Source organism: Sphaerodactylus townsendi, linkage group LG06 (genome assembly GCF_021028975.2).
Source record: "Sphaerodactylus townsendi isolate TG3544 linkage group LG06, MPM_Stown_v2.3, whole genome shotgun sequence".
Classification (NCBI taxonomy): Eukaryota; Metazoa; Chordata; class Lepidosauria; order Squamata; family Sphaerodactylidae; genus Sphaerodactylus; species Sphaerodactylus townsendi.
This window is the reverse complement of record NC_059430.1, coordinates 6,024,091-6,047,797: the sequence shown is the minus strand read 5'-3', so window position 1 is coordinate 6,047,797 and position 23,707 is coordinate 6,024,091. Positions and strand designations below refer to the sequence as shown.

Here is a 23,707-nt window from a genome sequence, read left to right as displayed (position 1 = left end):
GGGATATAAATCCAAACTCCTCCTCCTCCTCCTCCTCTTCCTCCTCCTCCTTCTATGTTGACACATGACAACTCCCTCGACCTCTGGCTGAATCTCGAATTGTAATGAAAGGCCAACATCCAGCGAGAGAACTGGCAGCTGTGAAATCAACCATAATGATGCTGTAATTACGGGAGCGCTCCAGGCACCCCCTGGAAATTGGCAGCCATGCTCAGAGCCACCAGGCGCCCCTCTAAAGCCGGGAGAAAAAGGGGCCGGGGTGGGGGTTTCCTGAAGGGAGGGGGTCGCGGCGTTGGGGCCTCTCCCCCCCCCCCCGGACTGGGAGGAGGCCCCGCCCCGCAGGGCGGCCACTTCCGGGTTGGCGCGCGTTTCCGCCCGGACGGCTTTGGGGACGGCGCCGGCCGCGCGGGGGCCGGAAGTGCGTCGTCGCTGGCCGTCGGTTCCGGGCGGGAGCGGCGCGAGCGAGCGGAGGGCGGCGGGGGCCTGCAGCCAGGCGGTCGGCGGGGACGGCGCGGTCGGCGGCGGGGCGGCGGGCGTGTGGGCGGGGCCGGAACGCGCGGCGCGAGGGGCGGGGTTTCCGTGGGGAGCGTCCTCCGGGGACACCGGCCCCCTCGCTTCCTGCCCGGTAGCGGACGGGCCGGCCGGGCGGGCGATGGGCTGGCAGGCCTGAGGCGGCGGCGGCGGCGGCGGCGGCGACGGGGGAGCCATGGATCCTGGCGGGGGCGGCGGCTGCCCCGGGCCCGGCGGCGGCGGCGGGGGGAAGCCGGGCCTGCAGGTGGTCTACCAGGCCGTGCAGGCGCTCTACCACGACCCGGACCCCAGCGGCAAGGAGCGCGCCAGCCTGTGGCTCGGGGAGCTCCAGCGATCGGTGAGCCCAGCGCGCCTGCGCCAAGGGGCACGCGTGGGGGTGGGGGGGGGGGCGCGGGAGGGGGGAGCAGCTCCCAAGTCCAACCGGGGGGGAGGAGGGGGAAGTGGAGGCCGGGGGGGGGGGGCGAGCTATGTAGAGCGGAGGTCCTCAGTGGCCAGCTTCCCCTGTTGCCCTACACTGCATGGGTGGGGTGAGGAAGGGGTGCTCCCTGGCTGGGCGTCTTCCCCCCAAGTCTTCTTCCTGCAGGCCACTTTCATATCCATGCAAGGCCCCAAGTTTTTTTTTTTTGGAGGGGGGAGGATGGCTTCTGCTTGGGAGGGGCTTCCTCTGGGGCTGTGCACCTGCATCCTCAGGCACACCGGGGGTGGGCTCCCCCAGGTAGGCGGGTGGGCTCCCCCAGGTAGGCGGGTGGGCTCCCCCAGGTAGGCGGGTGGGCACCCCCAGGTAGGCGGGTGGGCACCCCCAGGTAGGCGGGTGGGCACCCCCAGGTAGGCGGGTGGGCACCCCCAGGTAGGCGGGTGGGCACCCCCAGGTAGGCGAGTGGGCACCCCCAGGTAGGCGGGTGGGCTCCCCCAGGTAGGCGGGTGGGCTCCCCCAGGTAGGCGGGTGGGCACCCCCAGGTAGGCGGGTGGGCACCCCCAGGTAGGCGGGTGGGCACCCCCAGGTAGGCGGGTGGGCACCCCCAGGTAGGCGAGTGGGCACCCCCAGGTAGGCGGGTGGGCTCCCCCAGGTAGGCGGGTGGGCACCCCCAGGTAGGCGGGTGGGCACCCCCAGGTAGGCGGGTGGGCTGGGGCTTCATTCCTCCCACCTCTGGGGATCTACGTCCAGAGGGGGCAAAAACCAGTCCCAGAGAGGTGCCTGAAACTGCAGCCTTCCCCCCCCCCCCCCCCCCCGCCCGGCCTTAGCCCGTCTCGTGTTTCGAGCCCTGCTCAGACCTAACTGTTGCGACAGACCCCCTGGCATCGGGGCGGGGATTTTCCAACACTTGGCAGGATTCTCCGCGGGGCCTGGCAGGAGAGGCGTGCTGCTGTGCCAGGCACATTGCGACGGGAACCCGGCGCTGGAAATCCTTGCGGCTTGAAGGAGCATGCTGCGGGCCATTAGGTCGGCTTTGGGTCTGTGGGCCGACCCGTCCTTGCTCCGATTTAGTGGCACCGTTTGTCTTGGACTTCTGCCCTGGTTCTCTGCCTTCCTGGAACTTTGATCTGCCCGGTTTCCATGCAGTGTCACGACTGGGGGAGACGCGGCTTCCTTCTGCTCTCCTTCCCGGCCATGCGCTTGCATGCTCTGCTTTGCCCTGAAACAGGGCTGGCCGTTCGCCTGTTGCTTCAGCAAACTCAGGGGCTGGTGGCTGACTCAGAGGCCGTCAAGGAGGGGCCCGGGCCTTGTGCTGCGTGAGAACAAAATGCAGATTAGAAAAAAAATTATAATCTCCTGCATTGCTGCCTTGTTGCAAACATTATTTCACGTGCTCAGTAAGCGCAGAAAACAGCACTGTCCTTTATCGCACCGCCCTTTCCTGGGCCTGCGCTGCTGTTTTGAAGTTAGAAGTTGCACGTGAGTTGTGAACTGCTTGCGAGCCTGCATGAGCTGCGTGTGTTTCCATCGCAGCTCAAAACTTTCACAGTTTGTGGCCTCTCTTCCCTTTTTTGTCCCTTCCCGAAGAAATGGGAAGCTGTATGAGTCAGTGTGGGGTGACGTTGCTTCTGTGCGCCGTATCTAGGGGGACATGGAACTGGTAACGGAGCGGCAAGTTTGTTTCCCCCAACTCTTTCTCGCGGGTGGAGATGTTTTCTTGGGTGCTTTCTTCGTTCTCAAGATGACTGAAATGGGGCAGCAGCTGGATCTCAGGGTTTTAGGTTCAAGCCATCTGTTGCCAATAGTAATTATTATCCTCTTGTGATTTTTAATTTTATTTTTATTTACTTCATACCCTGCATTTCTTGCCCAGTGGGGACTCAAAGCAACTTACATTGTTCTCCCTTCCTCCATTTTGTCCTCACAACGGGCCTGTGAGGTAAGTTAGGCTGAGAGTGTGACAGCGGCATAAGGTTACCCAACAAATTTTCACAGCACAGTGGAGATTTGAACCTGGATCTCTCATGTTATCGTTTGATGCTCTAACCACTACTACACTATGCTGGCTGAGTCTCACCACATCAGAAATTACAGTGACCTACCTTATAGGGCAGTGGTGGCGAACCTATGGCATGGGTGCCAGAGGTGGCACTCAGAGCCCTCTCTGTGGGCACGTGCAGAGTCCCCCCCCCCCCCCACATCTAGGCTGGCCTGGGCCGCTGGGCTCGATTCTTAGCATTAAACCTAAGACCTAGTTTTGGGGAAGCGGTGTAGGTAACCCTGTTAAGCGCTGTTAAACCCCACTGATTTTCATGCAAAGCACTAAAGCGCGATCCTTTACCTGGGAGTAAGGTCGGTTGCTGGCAATGGGGCTTGCTTCTGAGTAAACCCTCCTAGGGTCCTGATTCACCCGTCCGAAGAGTTGCACGGTTGCTTCAAAGCAAAGCCAACAACTACCGCCAAGCTTACTTCCAAGTAACGCACGCCTCAGAGCCAACCATTATTTCTTAACCAAAACCTCACTATTCAGGTTAACTTGCCGTGTTGGCACTTTGCGATAAATAAGTGGGGTTTTGGGTTGCAGTTTGGGCACTCGGTCTCAAAAAGGTTCGCCATCACTGTTCTAGGGTGTTTGTAAAATCTGAATTTGCTAAAGCCCTGAATGGCCTCTAGTTTTCTTGCTGGGTTGCTGATCCTAGTGGTAGCAGCTAAAATGCTTCTCAAACACTAAGTTGTTTGAATGGCAATGGTACTCCTGTAACATGTTTTTCTGTTTCAGGACATATTTTGAAGCGTGCATGCTTTATTCAGAAAATGTATTCTCTGCTTTTCTCATGCGAACTCGAGGCAGCATTTGTTTATAATCGCGATATGCTGAACACCCGAGGGCTGAACGCTCCTCATAGTTTCAAATTGACCGACACGCCTGTGGTTCTCCAAACTCCTAAATCTGCCATTTGGGGCATCGCGGCGTGTTCTGTTTCATTCGATGCAAGAGATAAGAAAACGGAATAGCTCTCAAAGTAATTCAGAGAGCCTGTCTGGCTGAGCAGTTGGCCTGGAGGAAAAATGGATTACATAAATTAGTTAAAAACATGGAATTGTCCTGAAAAATAGCCCTGGAGGAGAAACATTGTTTTGTGTTTATTCTGCCTCTTCAAGAGGCTGAAGTTTGTGGTTATTCCTCCTTATTTATCTATTCCATTATATTTATAGGCTGCCCTTCCCCTTCCAGGCTGTCTATATAATATTCCACCAACCCCCCAGGGAAAGGGGAGGCCGAGAGAGAATTGAGACCCGAGAGGGCAACCCATCCCCAAATTATGGAATCCTCTCCTCCAGGAGGTGAGAGTCGCCCTATTCCCACACGCCTCCTGGATCTGACGAAGGACTTCTCAGGAAGATCTTCAGGGCTGGATTGAAATAGGACTGAAATAAGAGCCAGCGTCTAAGAGCATGCTGGTGGTGTTCAAATCTCTGCTGCTTGTGAAAGCTCCCTGGGTGACCTTGGGCTGGCCGGACTATCTTTCGACATAATTTGAGAATAGCTGGAGCAGGGGTCTGCAACCTGCGGCTCTCCAGATGTTCATGGACTATTGGCCACGGTGGCAGGGGCTGATGGGAATTGTAGTCCATGAACATCTGGAGAGCCGCAGGTTGCAGACCTAGGGATTTAGGACCGTTCGTGCTTTTTTTTAATGAAAAGAAGGATTATCGCGTCAGACCCCCCCCCCCCCACACCTTTACATCCTAGGCCAGTGGTGGCGAACCTTTGGCACTCCAGATGTTATGGACTACAATTCCCATCAGCCCCTACAATTGGCCATGTTGGCAGGGGTGATGGGAATTGTAGTCCTTAACATCTGGAGTGCCAAAGGTTCGCCACCACAGTGACCTAGGCCGAATACCTGGGGCCTGCTATATGTTACCACTACTGCAGGGGGACATTCTGTCCTTGATCTCTTTTTTATGGCTCCACACTCTACGTAGATAACTGGCATCGCGGCTTGAGCTGGACTAGACGAATGGCTGCTTTGGCGGCTAGATGAATTGGGCAGAAAGATGGCATGTTTAGTCTGGCTGGGAATGGGAAAGGAGCCCTGTATGCTAGGTGAGCTGACGTAGGGGTGGGATGCATGCAGAAAGCAGAGGATCATAGAATCCTAGAGTTGGAAGAGACCCCCAGGGGCCATCAAGTCCGACCCCCTGCCATGCAGGAAGACACAATCAAAGCACTCCTGGTGGTGGCCATCCAGCCTCTCTTTAAAAACCTCCAATGAAGGAGACTCCACCATTCTCTGAGGCAACGAATTCCGCTGTTGAATAGACCTTTGGGACCGCACTTAGTTGACTGAGATGCATTTCTAGCTCATAGTAATTGCTACAAAATATATGGCCAGCGATTGTATCTAGTGGACTGAGATGCATTCCTACCTCAATGTAATCACTACAAGATAGGTGTAACCAGCCTGCTACGTGTTACCACTACTGTAAGGGGACATTCTGTCCTCGATCTCTTTTTTTATGGCTCCACACTCTACGTAGATAACTGGGCTTACCCCTGACACTCTCACTGCCATGGGAAACTGGATGTTTCTGTTGGTCTGTGAGGGGCAGGAGGCCAGGTCGTTTTTGTCTGTCTGTCGCTGACCTTGGGGAGCCTAGGCTGCATAGTAACTCTTTTCTCTCACATTCTTTGGGAAAACGGGAGAGGGGATTGTTTCTGAATGAAAGGAATCGCAAAAGCCAGAACTGTCTTTGGTGAGCTGGGTGCTTCTGTTGCCTTCCCATGATAGCTGCGGATCAACAATACAGATTCAAGGATCGAGACCTAACAGTTCTTTGGAGTGGCCTGCACGGGTGAATCCTTTGCAGGCCACGTGTGGGAGGTGGTTACTGTCCTCTCAGGGCCGTGTTAAGCAAAGTTTCTTCTGTCTAAACCTGCTGATTCCGGTGGCTTATGCTGGGGCAGTTCTGTCTAGATGTCTAGATGTGTGCTGTAAGCAACTGATAGCAGGATTTGAGGCGTGGCCTGTGGATGTGACCAGAGGTGGGATCCAGCAGGTTCTCACAGGTTCCCGAGAGTAGGTTGCTAATTATTTACAATTGTTATTGTGAGAGGGGTTACTAATTGCATTGATTTTGCCACTTGATTTTTGCCTTAGTTACGCCCTTCTCTCAGCAGTAGCGCGCAGAACTTGAAGCAGTCTAGCAGGAGGTGCGCCGGTGTGCGTGGCAGTCTGTGCCTGCGTGCATTCGTTTCCCACCCAAGGACCGGCGCAGCGGCTGCGTCCTTGCCACAGCCCCGCCCAGGAATGCCCGGCCATGCCCCGGTTGTGCCCTGCCCAGCCCCATTGGCGCTACACCACAGTTTGAATCCCACCACCATGGGAACCTGTTACTAAAATTTTTGGATCCCACCACTGGATGTGACGGTTGATTTTCTGCCTGCGATTCTCTGTAAGCCTGGAGAAACTGACGCTGGGTGGTGCCGCTGGTATCTGGGATCCAGGCACGTATGTGGCCTTAAGGTTCTTGCAGAATTGTATGGTTTGGGGGCGAGGGGTTGAAGCAGAATCCCAGATGCGCCCACAGGATCAAAAGAGGCTAGGGACCCCTGCTCTAGCTACCGCTCAGAAGAGTTGAGTTTTTTGCCCTTGGCAGAAGTTTAGGCTGGATCTGGGGTGTCCAACTCTGGCGCCCCAGATGTTCATGGACTACGATTCCCATCAGTCCCTGCCAGCATGGCCAATTGGACACCCTGGGGCTAGATGATGCTGCTGGCCTCCACATGGGCCAGGACCTTTACGGCCCCGGCCTGGTGGAACACTCTACCTCCAGCTGTCCGGGCCCTGCGGGACCTTGGTGAATTCTGCAGGGCCTGCAAGACTGAGTTGTTCCACCGGGCCTTTGGAGGGCCCAGTCGCTGAGGTGCCCCCCCCCCTTTCCTTCCTCGCTTTGCTCCTTGGCCCTTTTGCTCCCTATCTTTTATAATTTATTTTTTGCATATTTATTGTTATTTTCAGGGAGGAGTCCGGCCGCTCCCTTCTTTTTGGGGTGGTTTTAAAGGAATTGGGTTACGGGACGCCATTACTATTGTTATTGTTTTTGACCGCTGTTTACATGGTTTTAATGGATTTTAGTGTATACGGTCACTATTGTGACCCTTGTTATATATTGTATATAGATTAGTGTTGTGCACCGCCCAGAGCCCCTTGGGGATTGGGCGGTTTATAAATTTAAATAATAAATAAATAAAAATAAAATAGATGGTCAGGGTGTTGGAAGTGATATGGTTCTTGCTTTGGAGGGCTACCGGGGTCTTGAAACTCAACGCTGACCTGAAGAGCATCTAAATAATGTCCGTTGGGCTTTCTGTAGCCTTCATCTCAGCAGTCCAAAGTACTTTTCCAGCTCCGGATTTGTGACTAGAGTGTAGAGTTTGTACTGTCCTGCTTTTGTGGCTGAGGTTGGGGGCTGATAGGTCTCAGACCTTGAATCAATAAATGGACTCTGTGTTATCGATCAGCAGCGTTTATTGGAAGGCAACGAAACACCCAGCTTGTACAAAGCTTTTGCTACCCCCTTTATCCGGAAATAATCCCCCCCCCCATTTTCCCAACGAGTGTGATTCTTCCAGAGCCTAGGTCAGTGGTGGCGAACCTATGGCACGGGTGCCAGAGGTGGCACTCAGAGCCCTCTCTGTGGGCACGCGCAAACAGAGTGCCCTGCCATATACAGGCTGGCCTGGGCCACTGGGCTCAATTATTAGCATTAAACCTAAGACCTAGTTTTGGGGAAGCAGTGTAGGTAACCCTGTTAAGCGCTGTTAAACCCCACTGATTTTCATGCAAAGAACTAAAGCGCGATTCTTTACCTGGGTGTAAGCTCGGTTGCTGGCAATGGGGCTTGCTTCTGAGTAAACCCTCCTAGGGTCGTGATTCACCAATTGGAAGAGTTGCACGGTTGCTTCAAAGCAGAGCCACCGACTACCACCAAGCTTACTCCTGAGTAACGCACATGAGTCTCGGAGCCAACCGTTTTTTCTAAACTAAAACCTCAGTATTCAGGTTAAATTGCCGTGTTGGCACTTTGCGATAACTAAGTGGGTTTTGGGTTGCAATTTGGGCACTCGGTCTCGAAAAGGTTCACCATCACTGGCCTAGGTGCCCCAAGATTGGCGACAGATAGACATAAAGCCACCTGGCCTACTACCTCCACCGATCAATGGAAACACCCCGTTTCCCACGGGAGTGAGAGTGTCAGCGGCCGAGAAGTTCTGGTGTAGAGAAACTCTGTAGTTTAGTGAAGAGAAGGTTAAGGGGTGAAATGATAGCCATATTTAGATATTTGAAGGGATGTCATGTTGGTGAGGGAGCAAGCTTGTTTTCTGCTGCTCCAGAGACTAGGACCAGGAGTCATGGGTTCCGGGTGAAGGAAAAGAGATTCCACCTAAACATCAGGAAGAATTTTATAATTTATATATGGTTCTTAACTGGGATTGGGTGTGTAATGGATTTTAACTGTTTTATATAATTGATGGATACCGCCCTGAGCCCTTTGGGGAAGGGCGGTATAGAAGTTTAATAAAATAAATAAATAAACTTCCTGACAGTCAGGGCTGTTCGACAGTGGAATTCACTACCTCGGAGGGTTGTGGAGTCTCCTTCTTTTGAGGTTTGCAAAGAGAGGCTGAATGGCCATCTGTCAGGAGTTCTTTGACTGTGTGTTCCTGCATGGCAGGGGGTCAGACTTGATGGCCCTTGGAGGTCCTTTCCAACTCTACGGTTCTATGATTCTTGACCTGGATCAGACTGGTGTGCCTTTCTAATCTTGTGCTGTGCCATTCCAATCTCAACCCTGGCTCTCCCAGGTCTGTTTGGGATGACTCCATTGATGGTGGCTGACCTTGACCACGTGAGTAGGTGAACTCTGCATGACTGATAAGATCACCTATCTTCACCTCATCATAATCAGTAGCTGCAGATTCAGTCCTATTCCGCGAGTGTGTGTGGCTCAAGCGTGCATGACTCGGTTGCCAAATGTGACTTTGGAAAGTCCCAGCAAATTTGGGATAGGGGCTGGGGAGAGGAGAGACCTTCTCTGCATGTAATTCCACAGAGCCCACCTTCCAAAACGGACGTTTTCTCCAGAGGAACTGACCTCTGTAGTCAGCGTGGCATAGTGGTTAAGAGCAGGGGCACTCTAATCTGGAGAACGGGGTTTGATTCCTTGCTCTGCCACTTGAGCTGTGGAGGCTTATCTGGGGAACCAGGTTAGCTTGTGGAGGCCAGCACACACCAGCTGGGTGACCTTGGGCTAGTCACAGTTCTTTGGAGCTCTCTCAGCCCCACCCACCTCACAGGGTGTTTGTTGTGGGGGGGGGGGAAGGGAAAGGTGATTGTATGTCCCTTTGAGTCTCCTTGTTGGATATATCCCCCCTTGTAGGGGGGATATAAATCCAAACTCTTCTCCTTCTGTAGTCTGGAGATCACTTGTAATTTTGGTAGCTCTCGCTACCATCCCCAGGGGTTAGTGACCATAACTGGCTAGAGCAGGGGTCTGCAACCTGTGGCTCTCCAGATGTTCATGAACTACAATTCCCACCAGTCTCTGCCAGCATGGCCAATTGAACATCTGGAGAGCCACAGCTTGCAGATCCCTGGGCTAGAGCTTACTTCTGGGCCTATACCCGCTGTACCAAGCTGATGTGAAGCGAGGTAAAGGAACAGTGAAGTTTGACTAAAGCCCTCCTGATTCTGCAGGAAGGAAATCTAAACATGCTCTCGTGGATCTTGTGGTTGGATTAGATGTAAGGCCTTTCCAGGGTCAGAGGAAGAGTGCCAGCAGAGGCCACCTATGCGCATTCCCTCCTGGTGGCTGAGCAGAGTCCAAATAAATGTGCGCTTGTCTGCATTGATAGGAGTGTGGCTGGGGTGTGACGACCGAGATGAAAGAGAAACGCTGACCACAGTAAATGGACATGTGTCTGTTCCGTGTTCAGTGCTTTGTTCTGTGTCTGGTCCACTTTGTAAGCACGTTAGGCGTGTGAAGGGCTTTTTGGACCCACGGCGTTGACAATAAGTCCTAATAGTGTTAACAGGCTCTTTCTGTAAAGAAAAAAAAACCCAGTAGGGGGTAGATCGTTTCTGTTTTTATTTCTACTTATTTACATTTATTCCCTCCCCTTTCAATAAAAACAATAACCATAATGGACAAAGGTTACAATAAAAACCATGCATCAATAAAATCACAACAGTAAAAATCCAACAACAGTAAAATCACAATAAAACCCCACTCTAAAAACCCAAACACAACCTAAAACCTCTTGCACTCAGAAAATTTTTAAAAAGGGGGACGTATATGGACATCTCGGGGCCCATAGATAAAACCTATGTTGACTCAGTTTGATGGTGGGTACAGACCTGGATATATCAGTCAGTCAATCAATCAGTCAACTTTATTAGGCATGAGTTAACCTGTTAAAACAGGAATAACCAAAATAAGATCCAAGCCAAAGTGACTAATGTTTTAACAAAACCAGAACTAAGAACTTTGCTACATCGTAAGTCCATTTAGGGCAGCGATAATTAAGAACATAAGAACTAGCCTGCTGGATCAGACCAGAGTCCATCTAGTCCAGCACTCTGCTACTCGCAGTGGCCCACCAGTTGCCTTTGGGAGCTCACATGTAGGAAGTGAAAGCAAGGGCCTTCTGCTGCTGCTGCTCCCGAGCACCTGGTCTGCTAAGGCATTTGCAATCTCAGATCAAGGAGGATCAAGATTGGTAGCCATAGATCGACTTCTCCTCCATAAATCTGTCCAAGCCCCTTTTAAATCTATCCAGGTTAGTGGCCATCACCACCTCCTGTGGCAGCATATTCCAGACACCAATCACACGTTGCGTGAAGAAGTGTTTCCTTTGATTAGTCCTAATTCTTCCCTCCAGCATTTTCAATGGATGCCCCCTGGTTCTAGTATTGTGAGAAAGAGAGACAAATGTCTCTCGGTCCACATTTTCTTCCCCCTGCATAATTTTATAGACTTCAATCCTATCCCCCCTCAGACGTCTCCTCTCCAAACTAAAGAGTCCCAAACGCTGCCGCCTCTCCTCATAAGGAAGGGGCTCCAGTCCCTCAATCATCCTCATTGCCCTTCTCTGCACTTTTTCCATCTCTTCAATATCCTTTTTGAGATGTGGCGACCAGAACTGAACACAGTACTCCAAGTGCGGTCGCACCGCAGAAGTATCTGAGTCTTGGCCCTGTCAATTTAAATTGATACGAGGCTCAATAAGTCGTTTGCGTAAATCAAGATGGTGGACGCAGTGCAATAGAACAGGTTTAGTTGTTTCCGTTAGTGTCAAAGAGCAAGAACAACGCCTTTCATGTGAGGGGATGCGGAGGTATCTTTTTTGAGTTAATTTATTCTTAAGCTGTCGGAGAGGCGAGAGATACGGATGTCTTCACGTCAGGAAGAACCTGCCCAGAGACAGTTGTGAACTGTGGGAAATAAATTCTAACAATAATGCTGCAGAAAGATTGCCCAGACTGAGTGCAGAGGCACAACTCAGAGGCCAGGAGGATGCACTGGAATATATTATTATTATTATTATTATTATTATTATTATTATTATTATTATTATTATTATTATTACTACTACTACTACTACTACTACTACTACTACTACTATTATTACTATTACTATTGTTATTGTTATTATTATTATTTATTAGGTTTATATACCGCCCTCCCCCGGAGGGCTCAGGGCGGTGAACAACATGTAAAATAGAGCACATATATCAGATTAAAATCTATTAAATATCAATTAATACAGGCTCTAATAAATATAGACCCTACCCCATTAAAATGCAGCATTACTAAGATCAACATAAAAGATGGCTCCTACTATCAATTCCCTTAAAAACCCAAAGGGAAGGGGCGGTAGGATCCGCTTGATGTTATAAGGAGGAATTGCAACTTCAGGATGGCGAAAAACTGCTGGGAACAACGTCCAGAGAAAGTCACGGAAAATGAGAAGGTCAGGATCTTGTGGGACCTTCGGATCCAATCTGATTGCGACGCCCCCTGCTGGTGGCAGTGTTTTCTTCCCAGCCTAGGGAGGGTTCCTCAGATTCCAGCTGTGGTGGGGAGGGGCTGGCCACAGAATGGCTGAGTGAGGAGGCTGAAACCCAGCTCTTATTCCCCCTGGTAAGGAGACTCCCTGGGCGCCGTGGTGGCGAACCTTTGGCACTCCAGATGTTATGAACTACAACTCCCATCAGCCCCTGCCAGCATGGCCTTGGCAAGGGCTGATGGGAATTGTAGTCCATAACATCTGGAGTGCCAAAGGTTCGCCACCACTGGCCTAGATTTTTGCCACCAGATTGCCATCAAATTACAGTGGAGGGTTTTTAAAGCAAGAAACATGCAGAGGTGGTTTGCCATTTCCTCCCTCTGCATAGTGCCTGTGGACTTCCTTGGTGGCCTCCCATCCAAATATATATTTTTATAGCTAGGGATGAAGAGACTCAGATCTCCAGGGGTATAAGATCGTGGCCGAGCCCGGTTTCCCAGCTCCAACCATCTCTGCGCTCAGCCACACGGGCACTCGGATTTCCTGGGAAATGCCGATTTGCATTTAGCTCTGGCGGTGCTCTCGCAGGGCTGTTTTCCTGTTACCAAGGAAAGTTCCCCGTGGCCTCCTGTCTGAATACGAGCCTTATCCTTCAACCACGTGCTGCTCCTTCCGTGTCATCATTCCGTCTCCCACCTTTAACTTCTCTAGTCGAGAAACGTCTGCCTCTCCCAGGCGGTTTGCTGGGAAGCCGTTGACCTCGGGGAACAGTTAATATTTTCATCCCCGCCCGGTGTGAACTTGACTTTGGTTTCCAAGCGTGCCTGGATCAGTTTTCAGTCTCTGGGGGGTGACGCCTGGATCACAGTTTAAGAAATGAAAAAAAGGGCCGTTGAAAGAGCCGCGGGGACCTCTTTGAGGCTGTGGAGACGGTCACAGATCCAGGGGGGACGATCAGTTATGCAGAAACAGATGGCTTTCTCTCCGACCGGCCCCGGGGGTTTGTGTTTATCCATCTTCCAGTATGCTCCTCCCTTCTGACACCTTTCCTTCCCAGAGCTGTGAGATTATGTCTGGGGAGGCCCAAGATACGGTTTCTTGACAAGGTGCAGGCGAGGGCGGCCGACGTTCTTGAAGGATCCTGTTTCCTTTTATAGGGAAACGCGACACTCCGGGGCCTCATCTGGTGGGAACGTGTCCCGTCCCCCCCCCCCCGCTTTTTCCCCAAACAATTTTTATTTTGTCGACAAAAAGTTACAAGAACAGGAAAAGAAAGTTAGAAAACGAATAACGAGCAAACGTGAGCAAACGTAACAATTATAGTAATAACAGCAATACATTTTAGGGGCGATTATATTAAATGGATCTGTATTTATAACCTTGTATACTTCTTAGCCTTGTTAATAAAAATAATTTAGCATTAAATAATAAACCGGATAGGAACAATCTCGAGCAATCTGGTTCGAGAGCGCGTTTCCCTTGATTTGTTTCAAGGCCAGACATGGATTTGCTTAGAAGCAAACATGAGCGCCGCCGTCGGAGGATGAAATTCCATTCTGTTCCCAGGAGCGAGCTCTGTTTCTCTGCCTCTCGAAATATATATATATCTTTATTACTCTTAAATCTTTTTCAGGGGTGCAGGGGGGAGATCTTGTTTCGTGGCTTGCGGGTAAAGGGATGGATGCGAAACATTGTGCAAAACAGTAGGAATCACTCAGAGAACAGAAGAGGCACGGAATATTCCTGCCCGAGCAGGGGGGGGGAGGTGTTTTTCCTTTCTCAGTGGGGCCTTATGACAGTGATGGCGAACCTTTTCGAGACCGAGTGCCCAAATGGCAACCCAAAACCCACTTATTTATCGCAACGTGCCAACCCGGCAATTTAACCTGAATACAAAGGTTTTAGTTTAGAAAAAACCGGTTGGCTCCGAGGCGCGCGTTACTCGGGAGTAAGCTTGGTGGTAGTCGGTGGCTTTGCTTTGAAGCAACCATGCAACTCTTCCGACGGGTAAATCACGACCCTAGGAAGGTTTACTCAGAAGCAAGCCCCATTGCCAGCAACCGAGCTTACTCCCAGGTAAAGGATCGCGCTTTAGTCCTTCGCATGAAAATCAGTGGGGTTTAACAGCGCTTAATAGGGTTACCTACACTGCTTCCCCAAAACTAGGTCTTAGGTTTAATGCTAATAATCGAGCCCAGGCCAGCCTAGATGTGTGTGTGTGTGTGTGGGGGGGACCTTTGCACGTGCCCACAGAGAGGGCTCTGAGTGCCACCTCTGGCACCCGTGCCATAGGTTCGCCACCACTGCCTTATGACCTCAGTGGGGCCTTATGACCTACTGGAGAGCTCTCCTTCCCCCGGTGAATTCTGGTTGCGTAAATGCAGTGTTTGTGTGGGGAGGCACTCTGCATATGCTTAGAAGCACTGCGTCTTCACATCCTGCAGAGTTGGCCCTCGCATCAGATGTGTCCGTGGAGCTACTCTCTGGGACAGCCTGGTCCAAACTGGCTTCCTGCTTCCAGGAAATACTTTTTTTTAGGAGGAACATGTCTCAACAGGAAGGGAATATTGAGAGAAGAGGGATGTGTTTAAAAATTAGAAGCAGCGGAGAAAGTAAAGTCTGGGTTGGGCCGTAGCAGGGCGGGAGAGTTTGTTACCGCGCTGCCTGGGTAACTTTATTTCCCTAGAACCGCAAGCTCTCAGCAGCGCAGAGGAACAGAAACAGGACCCAACACAGCGAGAATATTAAGAAATAAAGATGAGTTTATTGAGATGCCGACCTACGTGTCAGCACCTCCACACCACGGCAACTGCAGCTGCCTAGCAGCTTTGCAACATCTTAAATACCCTTTCTCCCGCCGGGAGTCCAGGGGAATACAGGACAGCCTACAACAGTGGTGGAGAACCTTTGGCACTCCAGATGTTATGGACTACAATTCCCATCCGCCCCTGCCAGATGTTGGCAGGGACTGATGGGAATTGTAGTCCATAACATCTGGAGTGCCAAAGGGCCTACAACCATTCATTCACAGAATACATGACAACCAATCATACATCTACAGGTACATGAGAACCAATTAGAGTCCAGTGGCTACAGATCCGCTTCTTGAATTTAGCGACCAAGGCAGGGCGAGGCGATGGCGTAGGCACTGGCGGGAAAAGAACACAAGAAGAAGAGTCCTTTGGGTGCTTGGAGGTCAGGAAATGAAACTTAATGGCAGCGAGACACCCTTATCTGCACTACTGCCGGTGGGATTAAGGCAGATTGGTAGCTTCTTCGGGGTCTGTTATCCAGCGATCCATTCATGGTTTTACAAATGAAAGGGACGTGCCCAGGTGGAGCAGGGGTGGATTCCTGCCTTGAGCCAAGGAGGTTCCATGCAGATGCAAATACAACAGATAGCTATGAGTCCTACTCTCTATCTAATACGGTTTGTTCCTACCTATCTAATACAGAAATAAAACATTGTTCCATCTTTATGTAAAACAAGACCAGAAATGGAATAAAATCACTTCTGACTCCACTATCCAGTTCAAGAGGATTCAACTAAGACCCGTGCGCCGCTGGGCTTTCTGCGGCTGCGAAGTGGCTCGCGTGAAAGGCTGCGTCGGCGGCTCAGTGGCAAAGCATCTGTTCGGCCTGCGGAAGGGACCGGGTTCAATCACCGGTATCTCCAGTTAAAGAGACTGTAAAAGAAGCCACGTGGAAGACCCTTTTCCGCCAGGGAATTTGGAGAGCCGCTCCCAATCAGAGTAGGCAATACTGACGTGGACAGGTCAGCGATCTGATCTAAGGCAGCGTCACTGGGAAGGGATCATGGCTCAGTGCTTGAAAATCCTGGGCTCATCCCCAGCATCTCCCATTGAAAAGACCAGGCATCGTAGAGTTGGAAGAGACCCCCAAGGGCCATCCAGTCCAACCCCCTGCCATGCAGGAAATCACAATCAAATCACTCCTGACAGATGGCCATCCAGCCTCTCTTTTTTATTTTTGTTGTTGTTGTTGTTATTATTATTATTATTTAAATTTAGTATACCGCCCTACCCCCGAAGGACTTTAAAAACCTTCAATGAAGGAGACTCCGCCACCAAAGTAGTGAATTCCACTGTCCAACAGCCCTGACAGTCAGGAAGTTTTTCCTGTTGTTTAGGTGGAATCCCTTTTCCTTCACCTTCAACCGATGACTCCTGGTCTCAGTCTCTGGAGCAGCAGAAAACAAGGTTGCTCCCTCACCAGCATGACATCCCTTCAAATCTCTAAACATGGCTATCATGTCACCTCTTAACCTTCACTTCTCCAGACTAAACATCCCCAGCTCCCTAAGTCTCTCCTCGTCGGGCAAGGATTCCAGACCTTTTACCATTGTGGTTGCCCTCTTCTGGACCCGTTCCAGCTTGTCAATATCCTTCTTGAATTGCGGTGCCCAGAACTGTACACAGTATTCCAGATGACATCTAACCAATGCAGAATAGAGAGGTACAATTACATCCCTCAATCTAGACCAGTGATGGCGAACCTATGGCACGGGTGCCAGAGGTGGCACTTGGAGCCCTCTCTGTGGGCACGTGCACACAGAGTTCATCATGTGGGGGGTGGAAAATCACCCCCCCACACACACACACATCTAGGCTGGCCTGGGCCACTGAGCACAACATGCGCGCACCGCGGTGAGCAGGGAGGACTCGGCTGGCGGGCCTGGTGCCTGTGCTCCGGGTGGCTGCTGCCCGAGGGGAGGGGGCACAGAGGAGGCTTAGAAAATGCTAGAGAGAGCACAGAAGCCCGGTCGCAGTGTGGGACTTGCTGGAGGCCTAGAGCAGGCTGGCCCTGTTAGAGGGATAGAGGTCCAAAGAGATTGGGCAGAGGGAGCCAACCGTTTTTTTCTAAACTAAAACCTCAGCATTCAGGTTAAATTGCCGGGTTGGCACTTTGCGATAAATAGGTGGTTTTTGGGTTGCAATTTGGGCACTCGGTCTCAAAAAGGTTCGCCATCACTGATCTAGACACTGTACTCCTATTGGTACAGCCCAGAATCACATTGGCTTTCTTGGCTGCCGCATCACGCTGCTGACTCATGTTCAGCTTGTGGTCTACTAAGACTTCCAGATCCCTTTCGCATGTAGTGTTGTCAAGCCAGGTTGCCCCCCCCCCCCATCCTGTATCTCTGCATTTCATTATTGATGCATCAAGGTCAATATCGTCTGCTCAGACTGGCAGCCGCTCTCCACGGTTGAATATGGAGGTCTTTTGCATCACCTTCTGTCTGGTCCTTCTTAACTGGGGGGGCCCGGGGATCGAACCTGAGGCCTTCTGCGTGCCAAGCAGATCGTCTATCACTGAAACACCCCACAGTACAACAGCAACGAACGATCCATCGCTTCTGGCGGAGCAGATTGGAACGCGCCTCCTTGGGAGCAGGTCCCGTCACACAGAAAGCAGATCCGCTAAGAAGAGATTTAACTCCACCCGAAGCGGAGCAGCAGCAGCTGCCACCTTGTTGGGGCTGGCGGGGGCGAGGGGATCAGCGGCAAATAATTGCAGCAAGTCCTGTCAGAACAGGAATGTAGTCTGAGCCTGGTGGCGTAGGAGCATCAGTGGCATAGGAGGTTATGAGCTCGTGTATCTAATCTGGAGGAACCGGGTTTGATTCCCAGCTCTGCCGCCTGAGCTGTGGAGGCTTATCTGGGGAATTCAGATTGGCCTGGGCACTCCCACACACGCCAGCTGGGTGACCTTGGGCTAGTCACAGCTTCTCGGGGCTCTCTCAGCCCCACCCACTTCACAGGGTGTTTGTTGTGAGGGGGGAAGGGCAAGGAGATTGTCAGCCCCTTTGAGTCTCCTGCAGGAGAGAAAGGGGGGATATAAATCCAAACTCCTCCTCCTCCTCCTCCTCCTCCTCCTCTTCTTCTTCTACTTCTACTTCTTCTTCTTCTTCTTCTGCTACTACTTCTTCTTCCTCTTCCTCTTCCTCTTCTTCCTCTTCTTCCTCTTCTTCCTCTTCCTCCTCCTCTTCATCCTCTTCTTCTTCTTCTTCCTCCTCCTCCCCCCCCCCCGGGGGGAGCCGGTTCCACAACACGTGGTCTCGGTTCTCAGTCAGGCAGTAACAGTTGGTGTGAGCTGGGCCACGATTCCAGGCAGGAGGCTTCAATGCCCGGATGCTCTTCCACAAAGGCAGAACATCCTTGCGTGCAGAAAGGTAGCATGTAAGGGAAAAAGATTCCGGCTGAGTCTTACCTTGACATTCGAGGTTTTTTTTTTTTAACATGTGGGGAAGGGGTGAAGTTAAGTCTACTCTGACTTGCCCTCGCTGAGGTCCGGGGGGGCATCTTCAGCCTGCCTGTAAGATTCATTCCACTCCAGGAAAGCGCCCCGTGGTGGTGGTGGTGGGCAGTGGGCGGGCAGTAACTCACTGGGGGAGCTGCTGTTGGACATGCCGAAGGGCTTGTGTCCAATCGCTGGTCCAATTGAGAGAGCAGGGCTGAATGAGAGACAGAGAGGCCCCTCCCTTGGCTGACCGCTGCCAATCCAAATGGACAGTTTGGGTCAGTGTATGCACAGCGAGAGCCAGAGTGGTTAAGAGCAAGTGCGCTCTAATCTGGGGAACCGGGTTTGATTGACTTGTCGTTCGGTCTCGATCCTTGAATCAATGAACTGACCCGGTATTGTTGATCAACAGCGTTTATTGGAAGGCAACGAAGCACCCAGGTTGTAAAAGCCAGTTCTGGCGAACCCGGATTTTGCTATCCCCTTTATTCAGAAATAACCCCCCCCTCCTGTTTTCCCAAAGAGTGTGAGAAAGAGTTATTTTGGAGCCTAGGCGACAGTTTGAGATAAAGCCACCTGGCCTCCTGCCCCCACAGCACAACAGAAACATCCCGTTTCCCATGGGAGTGAGAGTGTCGGGGGTAAGCCTAGTTATCTACATAGCATGTGAAGCCATACAGAAGAGATCCAGGAAAGAATGTCCTGTTAAAGCAGTGGTAACATATGGCAGACTGGTTATATAGATCTTGTAGTGATTACATTGAGGTAGGAACAGATTGCAATCAACTAGATACAACCACTGGGAGTCTGTTTTGTGGCAGATACATTGAGCCAGGAATGCATCTCAATCATCCAGGTCCGTGGTGACGAACCTTTGGCACTCCAGATGTTATGGACTGGCTACCAAGTTATCCCATCCAGCCCCTGCCAGCAGCCAGTGGCCATGCTGGCGAGCAATGCCAGCAGGCTGATGGGAATTGTAGTCCATAACATCTGGTGTGCCAAAGGTTCACCACCACTGATCTAGGTGCAATTGCTGACACTTGTTCATCTTTGAGTTGGTTTTGTATCCTTTTAGATAAGTCCTTTTAGATAAGCCTGGCCAACCTGGGTTGGTCTTCGTCGCTCTTTGCATCCGGCTCTTCCTTGACCTTCAAAGCATCCTCTGACCTTTCCACCAAATTCCATATAATAAAAATGCCCCAGACTTGATAGATGCAGCTATTGTGTTTGTCGTTGGTCTTTCTGCCGATTTCACTGTACGTGGGGATTTTTCTGCCTCGTCTGCTGCTGCACTCAGATCAGAGGTGGGATCCAGCAGGTTCTCACAGGTTCCCGAGAGTAGGTGACTAATTATTTGTGTGTGCCGAGAGGGGGTTACTCATTGGTGATTTTGCCCCGTGATTTTTGCCTTAGTTACGCCCCTCCTCTCAGCAGTAGTGCGCAGAACTGGAAGCAGTCTAGCAGGAGGTGCACCGGCGTGCGTGGCAGCCTGCGCCTGCGTGCCTTCGTTTCCCACCCAAGGACTGGCGCAGCGGCTGCATCCTCCCCATAGCCCCGCTTAGCCCAGAATTTAGATCCATGGAATGCCCGGTACGCCCGTCATGCTCAGCCCAGCCCCATTGGCGCTTACGCTTCATACAGTTTGAATCCCACCACCATGGGAACCTGTTACTAAAATTTTTGGATCCCACCACTGACTCAGATCCCTTCGTAGTGACAAGAAGGTGTTGCTTGCCTGGGGGGAGGGCTGGTCTTGGTTCTCAGCGTGGGTGGGGTAAGCCGGCTGTGCCCCAGGGAAAGGCTGTGGGCCCTCTTCTTAGAGCAAGGAAGAAAGAAAGGCATGACTGGTTTTGCCGCCTGTGGAAAGTCAAGTCGCAGTCTGCACCAAACAGCCTACCTGCTTTACCTGTCGAACTCTATTGACAATATTTTGGGTTGTTACTGGGAAAACAAAGATGCCATCGTATTCCAATTTATTATTGGTTTAAATGTTACTCATTTTGTGAGTATAAGAACATCAGTGTAATTATTTTTGTCTTTAGCGAGTTTCTGTGGCAGAACAGATGTTCAGACCTGCATCTCCCAGATCTTAGCCCTGTGGTGGCGAACCTTTGGCACTCCAGATGTTATGGACTACAATTCCCATCAGCCCCTGCCAGCATTGCCAATTGGCCATGCTGGCAGGGGCTGATGGGAATTGAAGTCCATAACATCTGGAGTGCCAAAGATTCGCCACCACTGTCTTAGCCTGACACTCTGACCACTGTACACAACGCTTGCTCTGTACGCACTGTACGCAGCCAGCTTGGATGCCCAGTGGATAGGTGGGTGCAGCAAGAGGCCGGGGGAACGTCAGATATTGTGGGAAAGGGTCAAGGGTGGAGGTCAGTTGGAAGGAGCAAGTGAGGGGCTGGTGTTTTATCGGGGCAGTGGGGGGATATTTGGGGGAACCATTTTGCTCTGACTGGTGTAACCATCAGCGCTCCGACTACGCCAGTGTTCCCTTGGCGTCTAGTGTGCTTGGGTGGCATAATGCAAACAGGTGGGCTTATGCAGAGGCACAGGGGTAGCCCTTGAACTCTGGGGCAAGATGTAGCCCCTCTCCTCAGCCCCTATGATGTTGCTGACTTACATACCGCTGCTTTGCCCCGTGTAAACGAATTGTTGCTGTCTTTCATTATGGCCCAGGGTGCAGAATTGAGATGAACCCTGGTAGCCAGGATTACCAGCCCCGAGTGGCGAAATTCCAGGACGTTGTGGGGTGCCTGGACAGGATGGGGTTTCCAGAGGGAGGGAAATCAGTAGGTTATTAATGCTTTAGAATGTGCCCTCCAAAGCCGCCGTTTTCTCCAGGGGAATAGTTCTCTGTTGTCTGGAGATGAACGGTAACAGCAGGAGATCTCCAGTTCCCCCATGGAAATTGGCAACCCTGCCGGTTGCCTACTCCTGCTGGGAGGGATTCCCGCGAGGGGTGGCATAGTTTACATAAGAACATAGAAACTGAGCCTGCTGGATCAGACCACAGAGTCCATCTAGTCCAGCACTCTGCTGCTTTCGCGAGTGGCTCCCACCAGGTGCCTTTGGGGAGCTCACGTGCAGGAGGGTGAAAGCAAGTGGCCTGCTGCTTAGCTGCTGCTTATCCCGGAAGCACCTGGTCTGCTAAAGGCATTTGCAGTCTGAGATCAAGGGAGGATCAAGATTGAAGGTAGCCATAAATGGAAGCTTCTCCCTCTCCATAATTCTGTCCAAGCCCCTTTTAAAGCTATCCAGGTTAGTGGCCATCACCACCCCTGTGGCAGCATTAGTTCCAGAAACACCAATCACACGTTGCGTGAAGAAGTGTTTCCTTTGATTAGTCCTAATTCTTCCCCCAGCATTTTCAGTGGATGCCCCTGGTTCTAGTATTGCCAGGAGAAAGAGAGACAAATGTCTCTCTGTCAACATTTTCTACCCCATGCATAATTTTATAGACTTCCAATCATATCCCCCCTCAGACGTCTTCCTCTCCAAACTAAAGGAGTCCCAAACGCTGCAGCTCTTCTCCTCATAGGAAGCTGTGCTCCAACTCATTCAATCATCCTCAAGTTGCTCCTTCTTCTGCACTTTTTCCTATCTCTTCGAGATCGCTTTTTTGAGCGATGTGTATGCGACTCAGAACTGAACCACAGGACTCCAAAGTGCTTGCGTTGGCACGCATTCACGCTTTATATATAAGGGCGCTGACAATCCTTGCAGTTTTGATTTTATCAGCTCCTCCTTTCCTAACTATCCCCAGCATAGAGTTTGCCTTTTTCACAGCTGCCATGCATTGAGTTGACATTCCCATGGAACTATCAACTGAGACACCCAAATCTCTTTCCTGGTCTGTGACTGATAGCACTGACCCCTGTAGCGTGTCTGTGAAGTTTGGATTTTTTGCCCCATGAGCATCACTTTGCATTTTGCTACATTGAACTGCATTTGTTTGTGTGTGTGTAGTCTGAACAGAAGCCCTCAAGAGTTCCTTGTGATATAAAAGCCCTCTTCCCACACCCAGGCGGAAAGAGTCATTTCTAGGAGCAAGGTCAGAAATCCCAGATCTTGAGGGTTAGGAACTTTCCCAGATCTAAGTTTCCCAGATCTTGAGGGCTAGGAACTTGCTTTTGAATAAAATCAGCTACATTTGGATTTCGGTGATAGCTACCGGGATCTGTGGTAGAAACCTGTGGCCTCCACGCAGGTCAGGGCATTTACTGCCCTGGCCCCTGTCTGGTGCAACGCCCTTCCTCCAGCAGTTAGGACCCTGCGGGACCTTGGAGAGTTCCGCAGGGGCCTTGCAAAACTGTTATTGTTCCACTGGGCTTTTGGGGGGCGGCTGCTGAGCCGCGCCTCTTGCTTGTTGCCTCTCCCCAAAGCATTGGCTGCCTATTTGAGCCATCTGCCAGCCCCTCCTCCTCCCAGAGGTTTGCGGACTCACTGGGGTCTGATACCAGAGACGTCTCTTTATTATTAATCACCTACTGGACGATTCTGCTGCTCTAGTTGTATAGTTTTAAGGTTTTGTATTATTTTAACTGGGGCCATTTGATTTGTTTTATTGTGTTGTTTGTTGTTGTACACCGCCCCGAGCTCTCCGGGGGTAGGGCGGTTTATCAAATCGAATTAATAAATATAAATAAATAAACCGAGTCTTGCATTCCATAGGAATTCTTAAGCTTGTTGTTTGTAGCTTTTCAGGAGGCCTGAGCGGGCTTGCTGGGTTTTGTGGCCCTTTCCCCGTCCAGCTCGCCTATCAAACAGTCTGTATAGCTTAAAGGGGCGGATACACCTGCTTTGGCTAACGCTGTCGTTCCCTGTTGCCCCGCCTCAGGTCCACGCCTGGGAGATTTCCGACCAGCTGCTGCAGATCCGGCAGGACGTGGAGTCGTGCTACTTTGCGGCTCAAACCATGAAGATGAAAATCCAGACCTCATTCTACGAGCTCCCGACGGACTCGCACGCCTCTCTGCGGGACTCTTTGCTGTCCCACATCCAGAACTTGAAAGACATGTCCCCTGTCATTGTCACCCAGGTAAGCAGCCGGTCAGGTGCGCATCCAGAGGGGACAGCTTAGCAAGTAGCTCTTGGCCAGGGCACCACAGTGGGTTCCCTCAGCTCAGAGGCGGACGATCTCTTTGTACCGAGCTGTCAAGCCCTGGATCTGCGGCCGATATCAGACTCAGGGATTTCAATCAGAAGCCTTTGTTGGCAGACGACAGCATGGCCACAGAAGAAGCCAGTTCTGGGAACTGACTTTCCCAAGCGTCCTTTTATGATCACCAACATGCCTCCCTTCTTCCCTCCCTCTGGAGATATCAAAGCAAAGCAATACAGAACAGGAATACAAAGGCTGGTGCAGCTCTCAGGGCTTTGGAGGAGAGAGCAGCGTGGGGGCAACGGTA

The 23,707-nt window shown here is 51.4% G+C and overlaps 1 protein-coding gene across 1 annotated transcript in view; it reads left to right on the top strand.

Moving 5' to 3' along the window:
* Window positions 1-574: 574 nt before the first annotated feature.
* TNPO3 (transportin 3) overlaps window positions 575-23,707 on the top strand; it is a 75,646-nt gene continuing 52,513 nt past the window's right edge. The window contains 2 exon segments of the mRNA XM_048501465.1: window positions 575-868; window positions 23,137-23,337. Coding sequence (XP_048357422.1) covers window positions 707-868; window positions 23,137-23,337 — 363 coding nt within the window. The 5' untranslated portion in view covers window positions 575-706.